This window comes from Mobula hypostoma, chromosome 1 (assembly GCF_963921235.1).
Source record: "Mobula hypostoma chromosome 1, sMobHyp1.1, whole genome shotgun sequence".
Classification (NCBI taxonomy): Eukaryota; Metazoa; Chordata; class Chondrichthyes; order Myliobatiformes; family Myliobatidae; genus Mobula; species Mobula hypostoma.
In genome coordinates, this window is record NC_086097.1 from 250,921,616 (window position 1) to 250,938,734 (window position 17,119).

The window sequence follows — 17,119 nt, forward strand, 5'->3', positions numbered from 1 at the left end:
ACACAGCACATTTTTACCCAACAATTAAACTACTAAGTCATTAAAGTACTTTTTAAATTCATACTTCTTAAATCAATATTAATCCTCAAGCAGCTATACTCATTCACCTCAATGCAGAATTATCAGAACATTTTTGTGAAGTGAACTCTATTGCAGAAAAAGTATTAAGAAATGACAGAAATGGTCAATAATAGCGCTATAGGGCTATTAATAGAAACATAGAAAACCTACAGCACAATACAGGCCCTTCAGCCCACAAAGTTGTGCTGAACATCTCCCTACCTTAGAAATTACCAGGCTTACCTATAGCCCCCGAGTTTTCTAAGCTCCATGTACCTATCCAAAAGTCTCTTAAGAGTTTTGTTTTATTAAAACAAAAACTTCATGCCATTTAAAAAGTTTCTTCCCCAGGCAGTTAACCTGATCAACCATTCTAGTTAGCCCCCTCCCTACCCCCTCTATCTTTTACCCACTGTCACTGCAGTGCACTGTAAACACTTTAAACCACTTTTTTGTAAAGCTGTTTACATACTGGCATTTACATATTTAAGGACATTTTATTCCATATCTGTACTTTAACCTCTAACTTCATTTTTTATATAATTATTTACATTTTATATTTGTTGAATGTTGCTGTTTTTGTTGCATGTCACACCCTGACCAACACACCACAGCAAATTCCCAATACTTGTAAATGTATTTGGTGAATAAAGTTTACCCTTGATCCTTGAAAAAACTGTTAGCGGCTCCTCTGTGTTTTTGTAAAGTAAACTTTTCTCCATTCCTCGCCTGAATCATGTTGCAATAAAAGTCAAAGGCTCAAATTATTACTTTCACTAACAAACTATTCATCTCTGTTAGGGCCAACAGTTTGGTCTATTCCAGCATTTTGATTTCTGCTGATTTGCTGATGTGATGATAGGCATTTGGAAAAGAAATAGTGTCATAGAGTGATAGAGCACAGAGCACAGAATAGGCCCTTTGGTCCGTCTAGACCACACTGAACCGTTATTCTGTCTAGTCCCATCAACCGGCACCTTCAACCCCCTCCACACCCTTCCCACCTACGTACTTGTCCAAATTTCCCTTAACTATTGCTATCAAGCCCACATTCACCACTTCCACTAGCATCTCATTCCACAATCGCACTATCCTCAGAGTCCAAGTTTGGAACTTACCCACTCAGGTGCCCCTTAAATATTTCACCTTTCATCCTTAGCCTGTGACCTCTAATTCTCATCTCAATCTCAGTAGAAAAAGCCTGCTATCTATACCTCTCATAATTTTGTATACCTCTATCAAATCTCCCCTCATTCTCCTATGCAAAGGGAATACATTCCTAACCTATTCAAGCTTTCCCTCTAACTCAGCTCCGGCAGTTCTGACAACATACTTGTAAATTTTCACTCTATTCTTTTGTTATCTTTTCATGAGCAGAGAGCATTCTGCCAGGCTGCATGATTGAATGGTCCAGAAACTGCCCTGCGGTGGACAGGAAGACTCTACAATGGGTTGTCAAAACTGCCCAACGCATCACCAGCACCAGCCTACCAACCATCAAGGGCAATATATACAGAAAGGTGCCGGACAAGGACCAGTAACATCTTGAAGGATCCCACTAACCCTGCTCATGGACTGTTTGTCCCACTCCCATCAGAGAGGAGGCTATGCAATATCCATGCCAGGAACACCAGACTGAAAAACTGTTACTTTCCCCAAGCAGTAAGGCTGATCAACACCTCCACCCACTAACCCACCCCTCCACACCCCCAACCACCACTACTTTATCATTTCCTGTCAGTCCAGACACTCCTCTGCCGAGAGTCACTTTGTGAACGTACAATCAATCTGTGTAAAAACTATCTTATGTATTTACATTTATTGTGTTCTTTATCTTACTGTGTTTATTTTTTGAGCTGCACTGGATCTATTTATTTTATGTATTTAGAGATACAGCATGAAGTATGCCCTTCTGGCCCTTCAAGTCGTGCCGCCCCCAACAACTACCGTGGCACACAATTCCAGGGTACCGAACAGATAATCAAATGGCCAACTAATCTAATCTCTTCTGCCTACACAATGTCCATATCCTTTCATTTCCCTCACGTTCATGTGCCTATCTAAGTGTCTCTTAAAAGTCTCCAACATATCTGCCTCTACCACCACCAAAGGCAGTGCATTCCAGGCACCCACCACTGTGTGTGCAAAAAAACTTGCCTCTTGTATCTCCTTTGAAATTAACCCATCTCACCTTAAATGTATGTCCTCTGGTACTAGACATTTCAACCCTGGGAGAAAAAGATATTGTCTGCCTCCTCTAACTATGCCTGTCATAATCTTATAAAGATTACTACTGGCTCTTAGGGAGCTGATGCTCATATGCACCTCAAACCAATACCTTTATTGTATTATAGAGAAGCGTAGGGTGATTGCAGAGTTTCTTCAGTAACCCTATGCATATTAAGTGGAGACTGCTATCCAGCGTTCCCTGTAGGAAAGATTTCACTGTGTGAGACGACAGTATCTTGTGATAGAGTTCGAGCTGCAGCGCAGTGGGGCGGCAGAAGATAATCCATTCAGTCTTTGGAGGGAGGTAATTGTTAATGATGTCCTGTGTGCGCCGAAGTATGAAGAGCCCCGTTAATCGGCATAGCTCCGCTGCCCTTTCTTCACCCAACTGCTTTTCATCCTGCGGACAAAAAGAAATCGCAAATGAGCAAAGGCTGGAACGTTGAGGAGAGAATTCCTGAATTAATGCATTTTCGAACAAGGCTTCATTGTTTATTGTTCAGCTTTACGGGCATTTTTAGCCAAGAAACTGAATAATTGTATAGGTTAAACTTGCAAACACATACACCCGAAACATCTCTATTGTAATATTATTAAATATTTGGAGGCTTGAAAACAATTTAACACAATCAGATTTGCTTGTAAAATCTTTATTCATGCCACTTTTTGCATCATCTTGCTGTTCACCCTCCATTCTGAAGCTAGCCAGTCTGAGGTGCATGTGGGTGGTCCATAAGAGGCATATTATGATCAGAAACTTGATGCCTTTTGTACAATTCCTTTACAAACTCATTGCAGTGGCAAACAATGGTCAAAATTTAAAGCAGAAAACAAAGATACGCACGAAGAGACTGAAGTTCAGTTTTATCATACAAAGCTGACACTCTGCCTAGTTCTGATACATAGTGGATTTCCCCTGCCTCACCTTAAAAATCAGCAGCTGGTGGCGTATTTCTAAGATTAAGATTAATGTTATTTGTCGCATTTCAAATAAAACAGACAGGAAAAAGTGTCACTGGTGTCAACAACCAATCAGTCTGAGTATGAACTGGGGGCAGCCCGCAAGTTTCGTAATGCTTCCAGCACCACCATGATATGCCCACAATTTGCTAATCCTAGTATGTCTTTGGAAAATGGGAGGAAAGCTTCCTTCAGTTAGTCCTGACGAAGGGTCTCGGCCCGAAATGTCAACTGTACCTCTTCCTAGAGATGCTGCCTGGTCTGCTGCGTTCACCAGCAACTTTGATGTGTGTTGCTTGAATTTCCAGCATCTGCAGAATTCCTCGTGTTTATGATATAATATTCAAGTAGACAAAAGCATACTTATGGAGGGTATGCTGGAGTACGTTGTTTATAAAGGCTTGGAAAATGCTGGAGTGTTTGCAAGGCCGAAGGGCATAACCAGGTACTCATAGTGCCCGGGTGGTGTATTCAATGCAGTCTTCCACTCATCACCTTCCCTAATAAGGACCAGATTATATGCAGTCCATAGGTCTAGTTTTGTGAATATCCACGCTCTAAGGAGCACTTCAGAAGTTGTATTTATGAGTGGAAGAGGTTAGCGATTCTTGGCCATTATGCAGTTTAACCCCCAATAATCAATGCATGGCCGCAGGCTCCCATATTTCCCGAAGCAGAAGCCTGCACTGGCGGGTGAGGTGGAGGACCGAATGAAGCCTGTGAAAAGAGTTTCCTTTATATACTTCTTCATTGCACTTCTCTCTGGGCTTGACAGCGTACAATTGATCCCATGGGGGACAAGAACCAGGCAGAGGTCAATAGCACAGTTGTAGGGTTGGTGCGGTGGAAGAGTTGAGGCCTTTCCCTTGCTGAAGAACTCCTCCAAACCCTTGTAGACGGAGGGGATTTCGACCAGTTTGAGTGTTGCTGTCTCCTCCGGACCTTCCTTCGAGGGTGTCTCCTGAGGCTTCTTAGGTGACAGGGGTGATTTGACAGACCTCAGAGTCCTCTCCCTACATTCACAAAATTCCCTCATAGAAACAGCGGCTAAATCAAAGTCCAAATCCCCGCTTGCCTCCTCAGGCAACAGTAGCGAGGCATTACAGAGGTTCTCTCCCTCACCCCACTCCTCCCCCAGAACAGGCTTCAAGGATCAGTGTACAGGAGTCTCTCCCCTCCTTGAGACCTGGCGGCTGGAAGCATAAGCTTAGCGGCAGGTTTCCCAGACACCTCAGGCACCTCTTTGGACCTTTCCTGAACTAGAAATTCCCTCCCTATAGTTCTATAGGTCCATAAGACATTGGAGCAGAATTAGGCCATTTGGCCCATCAAGTCTGCTCTGCCATTCAATCATAGCTGATCCTTTTATTCCCCTCCTCAGCCCCACACCCCAGCCTTCTCTCTGTAACCTTTGATGCCGTGTCCAATCAAGAACATATCAAGCTCTGCCTTAAATACGACCTGGCTTCCACAACTGCTTGTGGTCTGGCTAAAGAAATTTTCTGCATCTCTGTTTTAAATGTATGCCCCTCTATCCTGAGGCTGTGCCCTCTTGTCCTAGACTCCCCCACCACAGGAAACATCCTTTCCAAGTTACCCTGTCTAGCCCTTTCAACATTCGAAAGGTTTCAGTGAGGTTCCCCCTCATCCTCCTGAACTCCATCGAGTACAGACCCAGAGCTATGAAATGTTCCTTGCATGATAACCCTTTCATTCCCAGAATCATCCTTGTGAATCTCCTCTTAACTCTCTCCAATGCCTCTTGAAAAGTCTGAACCTCTTGAGTCGTCTTGTTCCTTCAGGATCCCGATTTGTCTGCTCTTGAGGACACGACTAAGTTTCCAGAAGGTCTTAGGTTCCCTCATACTGACAGCCGCCTCCTTATTTGTCATTGGTCATGGAAGACTCTGGGTCTCGGAATACCATGCAGCAAACAAACTCTCTTACAATGACTGGACCAAGCAATGATTCTCCACTCTTTCCAGTCTGCCGACGGACTACGCTGCGACAGCCAAGGATACCCGAGGATCGGGGTATGAGTGAAGAGTCAATAACGTAGGGACTAATGTCTTCCACATGATCCCTATCCTCATCTGCAAACCCACTGTCTGTTCCTGAATCTGCCTGGACTGTAGCGGGTGGTCGTCCAGGACTGTCGAAGAGAGCCAGTTCGAGCCCGTCCCTACGCATTGCCCGGGCATGGGCTGGCTCAATTCTCACAGCGGTATGTCGAATCAACAGACAGTTCTTAAATCCCAAGAATTACCCATTGCCCCAGAGTCCACAAAAGCCTTTACCTGCCTCAGGTTCTTATCCTGCCTATCTCCATCTTTGGCACGAAACCAGACTCCATGGGGTTGGGCGTAGTAGCTGCTACTGTCACAGTCCTCCTGCCACTGGACAGTCTTAGCAGATCTCCAGGTGGCTGTAGCTTTGGACGTTCAGCTGCAGGTGACCTGCTTCACTGCAGTAAAAGCAATCACCTTGACCCCAATGCCGGGACCTCTCATCAGCGGAGTCTAGTGCAACCAGCTTGCATGGGTTTGACTGGAACTTGAGCAGGCAACAGGCCGATGTTGGCCCGAGGCTGAGGAGTGGAACTGCGATGCGTAGAGACTGGGCTCAGAATGGCTCTCTTCAACCTCCTGAAGTGGTTCCACTTTCGCCCTGTCAGACAATTATCAAAATGGATGGATTGGTCGATCCGAACCTCTCTGTTGGCTCTCTGAAGGCGAGCGCATCCTTCAGCTCATCTTGGAGTCCTGGTATAGCGCTCTCCTGGGCCAAGATTTCAATCACCTAGTCGGCCACTGACCATCCTCCCTGTTGAATGTGAAATCTTTATCAGCCGGTCCAAGGCTCGCTGGCTCTGGTGGGGTGATGAAACACCTTTCTCCTAGCGTTCATGAATTCCTCCGAATCCAAGCAAATCTCTGACCTACGTTTGCAACGTGCCGTAGCCCAGGCTAGGGTACTTCCAGTCAGAAGAGAGATGGTGAAGGCCACCTTGCCGCCCTCCGAAGTGAACCAGGACGCTGGGAGTTCAAATACTAATGAGCATTGTACGAGGAAGCCGCAGCACGAACCCAGATCCCACCGAATCTCTCCAGGGCTGGAAGATGGATTGGCACTGCAAAGCAATCAACAGCCTCAACTGAACGACTTTGGTTTCCTCCCAGTAATAGTCTGGCAAACGGCGACCTGGAGGTCATGTATCTCCAGGCTCTTTCTGGAAATTTTCCCGCTGTGGCCGCTGATGAATTTTCCCAGCTGACGAACGGCTCTGATACCTCTCTGGTTCCGTGTTGGCTCAAGTGTACTGTGACAAAAGCCCTTGATGAGGGTGGTTTGGACCCAAATGCTGTGGTATCCAAAGCAAGGTATCAAACTGGAACTGAGCACAAAACAAAGGCTAGACAATACCACCAGTAGGTTTATGATTGAGCACCAAACACAGTTCTGATGTTCCTCAAATACTCAATTCTTGGCGCTCGAAACATGATTACCAATTAGCAGGACCATCCTGAACCCTTAAAGGGGTCGTGCCAGCTTTCACAGCCAGGCTCAGGACCGTCCATGCTAGTTTAAGAATTCTTAAACCATGTTTAAGAATTAACATCTTTTTCATACCTTGGTTGCAGAGGGTTGCTGTGACCGGACGATAGGCTCCTCATAAATCTTTTTGTAAGTGGATGAAGATCCAAGGACACCTGGATTCACAAATTCTACTAGAGAGTAGAACTCCTGAAGATCATTTTGTATTGGAGTACCTGTAATGCAACCAAATTTACTTTGAATATATGATCTATCAAATCTTTACAATGATTGCTTATTGCACACAGATTCCTTATTAATTTATGATTTTTCTTTGTATTTGCAGTTTGTTGTATTTTGCACACTGGTTGTTTGTCTCTGTCGTGTGCAGCATTTCAAAGGTTCTATTGGGTTTGTTTGCATTTACAGTGAATGCCCACAAGAAAATGAATCTCAGCATAGTATATGGTGACACACACAGTACTGTGCAAATGTGTCAAGCACATAGATATGATATATCTAGGTTGAAGACTTTTGCACAATTCTGTAGTAATTTTATGTATTGCACTCTACTACTGCCACAAAAAAACTAGTTTCATACTGTATATGAGTGATGATAAACCTGATTCTGATACAGGTCTATATTGTGGACTGAGAGTGGGAAGGGGGCAGAAGAGGGGAATCATGGTTGGGAAAAGGGGAAGGGAGAGGGGAGGGAGCAGGAAGCACTGGAGAGACATTCTGTAACGATCAATAAACCGATTGTTTGGAATCAAATGACCTTGCCTGGTGTCTCAGGCCTGGGTGTGTCTGAGTGATCCAAAGGCATGAAGGTGGCAGGGAAGGAATGCTGGGGCAGGGTGGTGGATGTAAATGTACATATAAATCAATTAACTTATGCAAGTGCCATAGAACATAGAACACTACAGTACAGTACAGGTCCTTTGGCTCACAAATGTTGTGCCAACCATTTAACCTACTCCAAAATCAAGCTAACCCTTCCCTCCCACACATGTGCTTGCAACACTGTGTGTCTGACAGAGTGATCAGCAGCACTGGGGCTCCACAGGGGACTGTCTTGTCTCCCTTTCTCTTCACCATTTACACCTCAGACTTCAACTACTGCACAGAGTCTTGTCATCTTCAGAAGTTTTCGGATGACTCTGCCATAGTTGGATGCATCAGCAAGGGAGATGAGGCTGAGTACAGGGCTACGGTAGGAAACTTTGTCACATGGTGTCAGCAGAATTATCTGTAGCTTAATGTGAAAAAGACTAAGGAGCTGGTGGTAGACCTGAGGAGAGCTAAGGTACCGGTGACCCCTGTTTCCATCCAGGGGGTCAGTGTGGACATGGTGGAGGATTACAAATACCTGGGGATACGGATTGACAATAAACTGGACTGGTCAAAGAACACTGAGGCTGTCTACAAGAAGGGTCAGAGCCGTCTCTATTTCCTGAGGAGACTGAGGTCCTTTAACATCTGTCGGACAATGCTGAGGATGTTCTACGAGTCTGTGGTGGCCAGTGCGATCATGTTTGCTGTTGTGTGCTGGGGCAGCAGGCTGAGGGTAGCAGACACCAACAGAATCAACAAATTCATTCGTAAGGCCAGTGACGTTGTGGGGATGGAACTGGACTCTCTGACGGTGGTGTCTGAAAAGAGGATGCTGTCCAAGTTGCATGCCATCTTGAGCAATGTCTCCCATCCACTACATAATGGACTGGTTGGGTACAGGAGTACATTCAGCCAGCAACTCATTCCACCGAGATGCGACACTGAGCGTCATAGGAAGTCATTCCTGCCTGTGGCCATCAAACTTTACAACTCCTCCCTTGGAGGGTCAAACACCCTGAGCCAAAAGGCTGGTCCTGGACTTATTTCCCGGCATAATTTACATATTACTAGTTAATTATTTATGGTTTTATTACTATTTAATTATTTATGGTGCAACTGTAATGAAAACCAATTTCCCCCGGGATCAATAAAGTATGACTATGACTATTTCTCTACCATCCATGTGCCTATTTAAGAGTTTCTTATCTCCCCTAAAGTATCTGCCTTTACCCAGAACTCTATGTGGGTCGATGGTACTAGTTCAGCATGGACTAGATGGGCCCATTGGCTTGGTACTGCACTGTGGTTGGTGGAGTTGTAGATAGTGTGGAAGGCTGTTTCAGGTTGCAAGGGGCATTAACAGGATGCAGAGTTGGGCTGAATAATGACAGATGGAGTTCAACCAGAAGAAATGTGAAATGATCCACTTCGAAGGGTCAAATTTGAAGGCAGAATACAAGGTTAATGACAGGATGCTTGGTCATGTGGAGGAACAGAGAGATCTTGGGGTCTACATCCATAGATCCCCACAACGTTGCCATGCAAGTGTTTGTGTGTTGGCCTTCACTAGTCAGGGGATTGCATTCGAGAGCCATGAGGCAACAAGACCCTGGTGAGACCACACTTGGAATATTTTGTTCATTTCTGGTCATCTCATTATAGGACGGATGTGGAAACTTTAGAGAGAATGCAGAGATCTACCAGGATGCTGCCTGGATTGGAGACCATGTCTTATGAAGATAGCTTGGATGAGCTAGTGGTTTTCTTTTTAGAGTGAAGGAGGATGAGAGGTGACTTTATAGAGGTGTACAAGAGGATAAGAGGCATAGATAGAGTGGGTGGCCAGAGTTCTCTGTTCTATGTTCAAATACTATGACTGTACTGCTTCCATCAAGGCAGTGCCAAGACAGAGGAGATACAAGTTGCATCTTGAAAGAATGATGGGGTGGTACAGCCATAAGGAACAGCAATATTATTTATTTATTTGTTGCTTATTAATTATTTGTTCTTTTGTATTTGCACAGTAGTTGTCCATCTTTGTGTGTCATTTTTCATTGATTCTATTGTACTTTTGTGCCTACTGTGAATGCCCTCAAGAAAACGAATCTGAAGTATATGGAGATATTTGGGCAGCTCGGTACCATTGGGGTTAGCACGACACTATAACAGCTCGGGGCATTCCAGAGTTTGGAGTTCAATTCCAGCACCACTCTGTAAGCAGTTTGTATGTTCTCCCATGGAATGAGTGGGTTTTCCCCGGGTGCTCTGGTTTCTTCCCACAGTCCAAAGACGTACCAGTTAGTCAGTTAATCGGTCATTGTAAAATTCTCCTGTGATTAGGTTAGGGTTAATCGAGTTTGTCAGGAGTTGCTAGGACAGTGTGGCTCGAAGGGACTACTCTGTGCTGTTTCACTAAATAAATAAATATACGTACTCTGAAAATTAATTTGTGTTGAACTTTGCTTTCAGTTCTGCACCAATGACTTAGTGATGATTTATTGATAACTTACCAGTGAGAATCACTCTCTTCTCACAGGAGAGGCTAAGAATTGCCGTGGATGTCTTAATCGAACTATTTTTTAAACGGTGCCCTTCGTCACAGATTAATAGGTTGAATTGAATGCTCTGAATTTGTTCTAGGCACCGCAGCAACATCTCATAACTGATGACAAGAACTGAGTACAGCGGCGAAGCGATGAAGTCTTCTACTTTATGATCCTGTAGGTAAATAAGTTAACAAAAATCAGAGACAGAGGCCTCACTTGGAGTACTGTGAGCAGCTTTGGGCCCCTTATGTACGAAAAGATGTGCTGTCATTGGAGTGGGTTCAGAGGAGGTTCACGAAAATGGTTCCGGGATTGAAAGGCTTGTCATATGAGGAGAGTTTGATGGTTCTGGGCTTGTATTCATTGAAATTTAAAAGAAGGAAGGGGAGATCTCATTGAAACCTTTAGAAATTTTAAAGGCCTAGATAGAGTGGATGTGGTGAAGATGTTTCCTACAGTGGAAGAGTCTAGGACCAGAGGGAACAACTTCAGGATAGAGGGGTGTCCATTTAGAACAGAGTAGAGGAAGAATTTCTTTAGCCAGAAGGTGGTGAATCTGTGGAATTCATTACCGCCAGCAGCTGTGGAGGCAATGAAAGGGAAATGGGTCAGCTACTGATGGGCCAAATGGCCTAATTCTGCTCCAACGTTTTACGATCTTGTGGTCACTAGGATGATTCTTGCTTGGTTTTGTACTTGCCAAGACAGATCAGATCAACAGCAGCCTTGCTTGCTGCCCTACATCATCTTTCAAATTTCCCATTATCCGTTGTAGTGCCCCCTCCCCTTCGTTCTTGTTAATGTTCTGTATCTAAACATCATAACCTGAACACATACTCAGGTTACTGGGGAGCCGTGTGGCCTTGGCTGTTCCGCAGACCTGTCCTTCGTGACTTTGGATCACTCGTTGCTGCTGCCCATGAGGGAGACGCCTGTTGGCATGGACATCAATTTCTACAACTTGTGGTAATTTCTCCGCCCTCCCCCTTTCTCTTTTTGAAATCCCCATTCTGGCTCTCTTCTTACCCCTACTCTTCACCTCATCTGTCCATCACCGCCCCAGGTGCTATTCCCCCATTCCTTCTTATCATAGTCCTCTGTCCTCTCCTTTTATCCCTCTCAGATGCCTCCTGCTTCAACCCTTTAACCTCTTCCATCTATCACCTCTTAGCTCATTCCCCTTCCCTCACCCACACACCTTCCCCCTCACTGGTCTCACCTATCACCTCCCATCTTCGCACTTCATTACCCCTCAAGGTACAAAGTTCAAAGTAAAATTTATTATCAGAGTACATACATATCACAACATACAACCCTGAGACACACATCAAAGTTGCTGGTGAACGCAGCAGGCCAGGCAGCATCTCTAGGAGGAGGTACAGTCGACGTTTCAGGCCGAGACCCTTCGTCAGGACTGACCTGACCGTACAGTTCTGACGAAGGGTCTCGGCCTGAAAAGTCGACTGTACCTCCTCCTATAGATGCTGCCTGGCCTGCTGCGTTCACCAGCAACTTTGATGTGTGTTGCTTGAATTTCCAGCATCTGCAGAATTCCTGTTGTATACAACCCTGAGATCCTTTTTCAGAGGGCATACTTAGTATCTATAGAACAGTAACTGTAAACTATAAACATCAGGATCTGTAAACTGTAAACAAACTATGCAAATGCAGAGATAAACAAATAGCAATAAATAACGAGCATGAACAGAGTCCTTAAACGAATATAGCTACCCCCTTTTGTTCAAGAGCTCGATGGTTGAGGGGTAGTAACTATTCTTGAACCTGTTGGTGCAAGTTCTGAGGCTCTTGTATCTTCTACCTGATGGCAGCAATGAGAAGAGAACATGGCCTGGATCATGAGGATGTTTGATGATGGATGCTGCTTTTCTATGGCAACGTTTCATGTAGATGTGCTCAATGGTTGGGAGGGTTTTACCCATGATGTACTGGGCTGAATCCACTACCTTTTGTAGGATTTTTCACTCAAAGGCATTGGTGTTCCCCTACCAGGATGTAATGCAGCCAGTCAGCACAGTTTCAGCACAAACTTGCCAAGGTTTTTGATGACATGCCAAACCTCCACAGATTCCTGAGGAAGTAGAGGTGCTGTTGTACTTTCTTTGCAATAAAATTTATGTGATGGGTCCAGGACAGGTATTCTGTGATAGTGACACCCAGGAATTTAAAGTTACTGGCCCTCTCCACCTCTGATCCTCCAATGATTACTGGCTCATAGATCTCTGGTTTCCCTCTCCTGAAGTCAACAATTAGTTCTTGGTCTTATTGACATTGAGTCAGAGGTTGTTGATATTACACCACTCAGCCAACTTTACATTCTCGATCCTGTATGCTGAACTTTCCCCGTACCTGGTCTTGCCCAGCAATTCCCAGCTTCTCACTTCACACACTCCCCCTTCCCCACCCACCCACCTGGCTTCACCTATCACCTCCAGCTTGTCCTCCTTCCCCACCATCCAGCTTCTTATTCTGGCCTCTTCCCCCTTCTTTCCAGTCTTAATGAAGGGACTTGTCCCAAAATGTCAATAACTTATTCCTCTCCATAGATGTTGCCTGACTTGGTAAGTTCCTTCAGCATTGTGCATGTATTGCTCTGATTTCAGGCGTCTGCAGAATCTCTTGTAGTAATGGATTATTCAGTGCCTAACATTTAGAAAACAAAACATCATATAAAGGAAAGTAAATGAAAGAAAACTTCACTCAATTTCACTTGCTCCATCACTGAACTGTTCCCTCTTCATCTCATGTTCAACATGTCTAATGTATAATAATAATGATAATTATTTCTTTTTATTCTTACTTTTTGTATTTGCACAGATTGTTGTCTTTTGCACATTGATGGTATGTGTGTGCTGTTATGTGTATTTTTTCATTGATCCTATTGTATTTCTTGTATGCCTGCAGGAAAATGAATCTCAGGGTTGTATATGCTGAAATAAGACCAAAAGACATGGGAGCAGAATTAGGCCATTCAGCCCATCTAATCTGCTCCACTATTCCAACATGGCTGATCCCAGATCCCAATCAAACCCATACACCTGTGTCCTCACCATATCCTTTGATGCCCTGACCAATCAGGAAACGACCAATTTCCACGTTAAACATACACACGAAATTGGCCTCCAGTGGAGTCTGTGGCAGAGTATATCCAAGATTCACAACTCACTGGCTAAAAGCTTATGATAGGTTCAAAAAATCGAGGTAGTGATAGAGATCTAGAAAATTACGAGGCTAGCAGGAAGGAGCTTAAGAATGTAATTAGGAGAGCCAGAGAGGGCCTTGAGAAGGCCTTGGCGAGCAGGATTAAGAAAAACCCAAAAGCATTCTACAAGTATGTGAAGAGCAAGAGGATAAGACGTAAAAGAATAGGACCAATCAAGTGTGATAATGGACAAGTGTGTATGGAACTGGAGGACATAGCAGAGATACTTAATGAGTACTTTGCTTCAGTATTCACTAAGGAAAAGGATCTTGGCGATTGTAGGGATGACTCACAGTGGATTGAAAAGCTTGAGCATATGGACATTAAGAAAGAGGATGTTCTGGAGCTTTTGGAAAGCATCAAGTTGGATAAGTCTCTCCCCTCTCCCAGGCTCACCTATCACTGACCATCTTGTATTTCTTCCTCCATTCCCCCCCCCCACCTTCTTACTCTGACCTCATCTTTTTCTCTCCAGTCCTGATGAAGGGTCTCAGCCAGAATGTCGACTGTTTATTCTTTTCCATAGATGCTGCCTGGCCTGCTGAGTTCCTCTAGCGTTTTGTGTGTGGTGCTTCTAATGTGTGAGCTGGCTGCTATTTGCACAGGGGCGTTCATGTTTGGAGGTTACAGGTTTCTATCGAACCTCTGTCGGGGGCTGGTCATAATTGACTGGATGAGATGTACCCCAGGGAGGCGAGAGAAGAGATTGCCCTGACTCTAGCCAACATAGTTCTCCAGATCATTGAGGCATACAAGCCTCCAAACCCTACGACAAGGTTGTGGTCCTCTTGGAGAAGTGATGGAGGAACAGTGATGTATTTCCAAAATGGGGGGGTGAGGAGTGGTGGGGGATGCATGACCGCGACAGTGTCTGCCTTGACAAGCTTCTCAGTGTCCCCATTGGTAGAAGGTATGCGTTTCAAAGATATCGTGTTGAGTGGCGGAGGGAGTGCATGGAGTCCAGTCAAGCAGGCTACTTTGTCCCAGGAGATGTTAGGTTCCTTGACCTTTGGAGCTGCATTTGTCCAGGCGAGCGGGCAGTATTCCTTTGCTCTGGTGTATGTGCAGATGGTGGAGAGGTTTGAGTCGACAGCAGGTGGGTCAGTTGGCCTCTATACGGTTCTCTAAGCCACAGTCTATTTGTGGCTGGTGGAGTTGAGTTTCTGATATCATTGCTGAGCCTCTGGCGATGATCTTTGCATCATCAATGAGGACGGGAGAGGTTCCGGAGGATTGGAGGGTTGCAGATGTTGTTCACTTATTCAAGAAAGGGAGTAGAGATAGCCCAGGAAATTATAGACCAGTGAGTCTTACTTCAGTGGTTGGTAAGTTGATGGAAAAGATCCTGAGAGGCAGGAACTATCAGCATTTGGAGAGGCATAATATGATTAGGAATAGTCAGCATGGCTTTGTGAAAGGCAGGCCTTGCCTTACGAGCCTGACTAATGTGACTAAACACATTGATGAAGGTGGAGTGGTAGATGTAGTGTATATGGATTTCAGCAAGGCATTTGATAAGGTATCCCGTGCAAGGCTTATTGAGAAAGTAAGTAGGCATGGGATCCAAGGGGTCATTGTTTTGTGGATCCAGAATTTGTTTGCCCACAGAAGGCAAAGAGTGGTTGTAGACAGGTCATATTCTGCGTGGAGGTCGATGAACAGTGGTGTGCCTCAGGGATCTGTTCTGAGACCCCTACTCTTCCTGTTACCTTTCAAACTGGTAAATTGCTGCTGATACAACTGTTGTTGGTAGAATCTCAGGTGGTGATGAGAGGGCGTACAGGAGTGAGATCTGCCTGTATTGTGCTGTAGGTTTTCTATATTTCTAAAAAAACTCTTACTTACCTCCATTCTAATAGATCGCCCTTCGATTTTAAGGCTGTGCCCTCTAGTTCTGGATAGACCCACCATCGGAAACATTCTCTCACATCCACCTATCCAGTCCTTTCAACATTCAATAGGTTTCAATGAGATCCCCCCTACATTCTTCTAAATTCCAGTGAGTACAGGCCCAAACCTGCCAAACACTACTCTTATGTTAACCCCTTTATTTCTGGCACCATCCTCATGAACCTCCTCTGGACTCCTTCCAATGACAACACATCCTTTCTGAGATATGGGGCCCAAACTGTTGACGATACTTCGTGCAGCCTGACTAGTGTCTTATAAAGGCTCGGCATTATCTCCTTGATTTTATATTCTATTCCTCTTGAAATAAGTGCCAACATTGTATTTGCCTTCTTTGCCACTGACACAACCTGTACATAAACCTTCTGGGAGTCTTGCACGAGGACTCCTAAGTCCCTCTGCACCTCTGATGTTTGAACCTTCTCCCCATTCAGATAATAGTCTGCACTATTGTTCCTTTTACCAAAATGCATTATCATACATTTTTCAACACTGTATTCCATCTGCCATTTTTTGCCCATTCTTCCAATTTGTCTATGTCTTGCTGCAATCGCGTTGCTTCCTCAACACTACCTACCCCTCCACCTATCTTCTTATAGTCATAGTCATAGTCATACTTTATTGGTCCCGAGGGAAATTGGTTTTCGTTACAGTTGCACCAACCAAGAATAGAGTATAAATATAGCAATATAAAACCATAAATAATTAAATAGTAATATGTAAATTATGCCAAGAAATAAGTCCAGTACCAGCATAATTTACATATTACTATTTAATTATTTATGGTTTTATATTGCTATATTTATACTCTATTCTTGGTTGGTGCAACTGTAACGAAAACCAATTTCCCTCAGGATCAATAAAGTATGACTATGACTATAAGAAGATAGGTGGAGGGGTAGGTAGTGTTGAGGAAGCAATGCAATTGCAGAAAGACATAGACAAATTGGAAAAATGGGCAAAAAATGGCAGACGGAATAGTGTTGAAAAATGTATGATAATGCATTTCGGTAAAAGGAACAACAGTCGGACTATTATCTGAATGGGGAAAAGGTTCAAACATCAGAGGTGCAGAGGGACTTAGGAGTCCTCGTACAAGACTCCCAGAAGGTATCAGCCGCAAACTTTGCCACAAAGCTATCAATTCCATTATCAAAATCACAGACAAACACTGTGAAAAGCAGCGGTTCCAATACTGATCCCCGAGGAACACCACTAGTCACCGGCAGCTAAGCAGAAAAGGGTCCCTTTATTCTGACTAAATGCCTCCTGCCTGTCCCCATTCCGCTATCCATACCAGTACCTTTCCTGCAACGCCATAGGATTTTATCTTGTTAAGCAGCCTCGTGTGGCAGCTTATCAAACGCCTTCTGAAAATCCAAGTAAATGACATCCACTGCCTCTCCTTTGTCCACCCTGCTTGTTACTTCCTCGAAGAATTCTAACAGATTTGTCAGGCAAGACTTCCCATTTCAGAAACCATGCTGATTTTGACTTATTTTATCATTAGTCTCCAAGTGCCCTGACACTTCGTCCTTAGTAATAGACTCCAACACTTTCCCAACCACTGAGGTTAGCCTAACTGGCTCATAATTTCCTCCCACAAACAAGAAAAAAATCTGCTGATGCTGGAAATCTGAGCAACACACACAAAATGCTGGAGGAATTCAGCAGGCCAGGCAACATCTATGGAAAAGAGTACAGTCGACGTTTTGGCCGAGACCCTTCAGCTGTTCTGCTTTTCTGCTGAAAGGTCGCAGCCTGAACCGTTGACAGTACTCTTTTCCAAAGATGCTGCCTGGCCTGCTGAGTTCCTCCAGAATTT

General features: G+C 44.4%; 1 protein-coding gene across 3 annotated transcripts in view; it reads right to left on the minus strand.

Annotated features, from left to right (window-relative positions):
- The window catches only part of rad54b (RAD54 homolog B), a 217,756-nt gene that overhangs the window by 45,417 nt on the left and 155,220 nt on the right, over positions 1-17,119 (minus strand). For all 3 annotated transcript variants that reach the window (XM_063042472.1, XM_063042466.1, XM_063042462.1), the window contains exons 7-9: positions 10,131-10,338; positions 6,880-7,019; positions 2,399-2,689 (exon numbers count right to left, since the gene is read on the minus strand). In XM_063042472.1, coding sequence (XP_062898542.1) covers positions 2,399-2,689; positions 6,880-7,019; positions 10,131-10,338 — 639 coding nt within the window. The remainder of the gene's footprint in view (positions 1-2,398; positions 2,690-6,879; positions 7,020-10,130; positions 10,339-17,119) is intronic.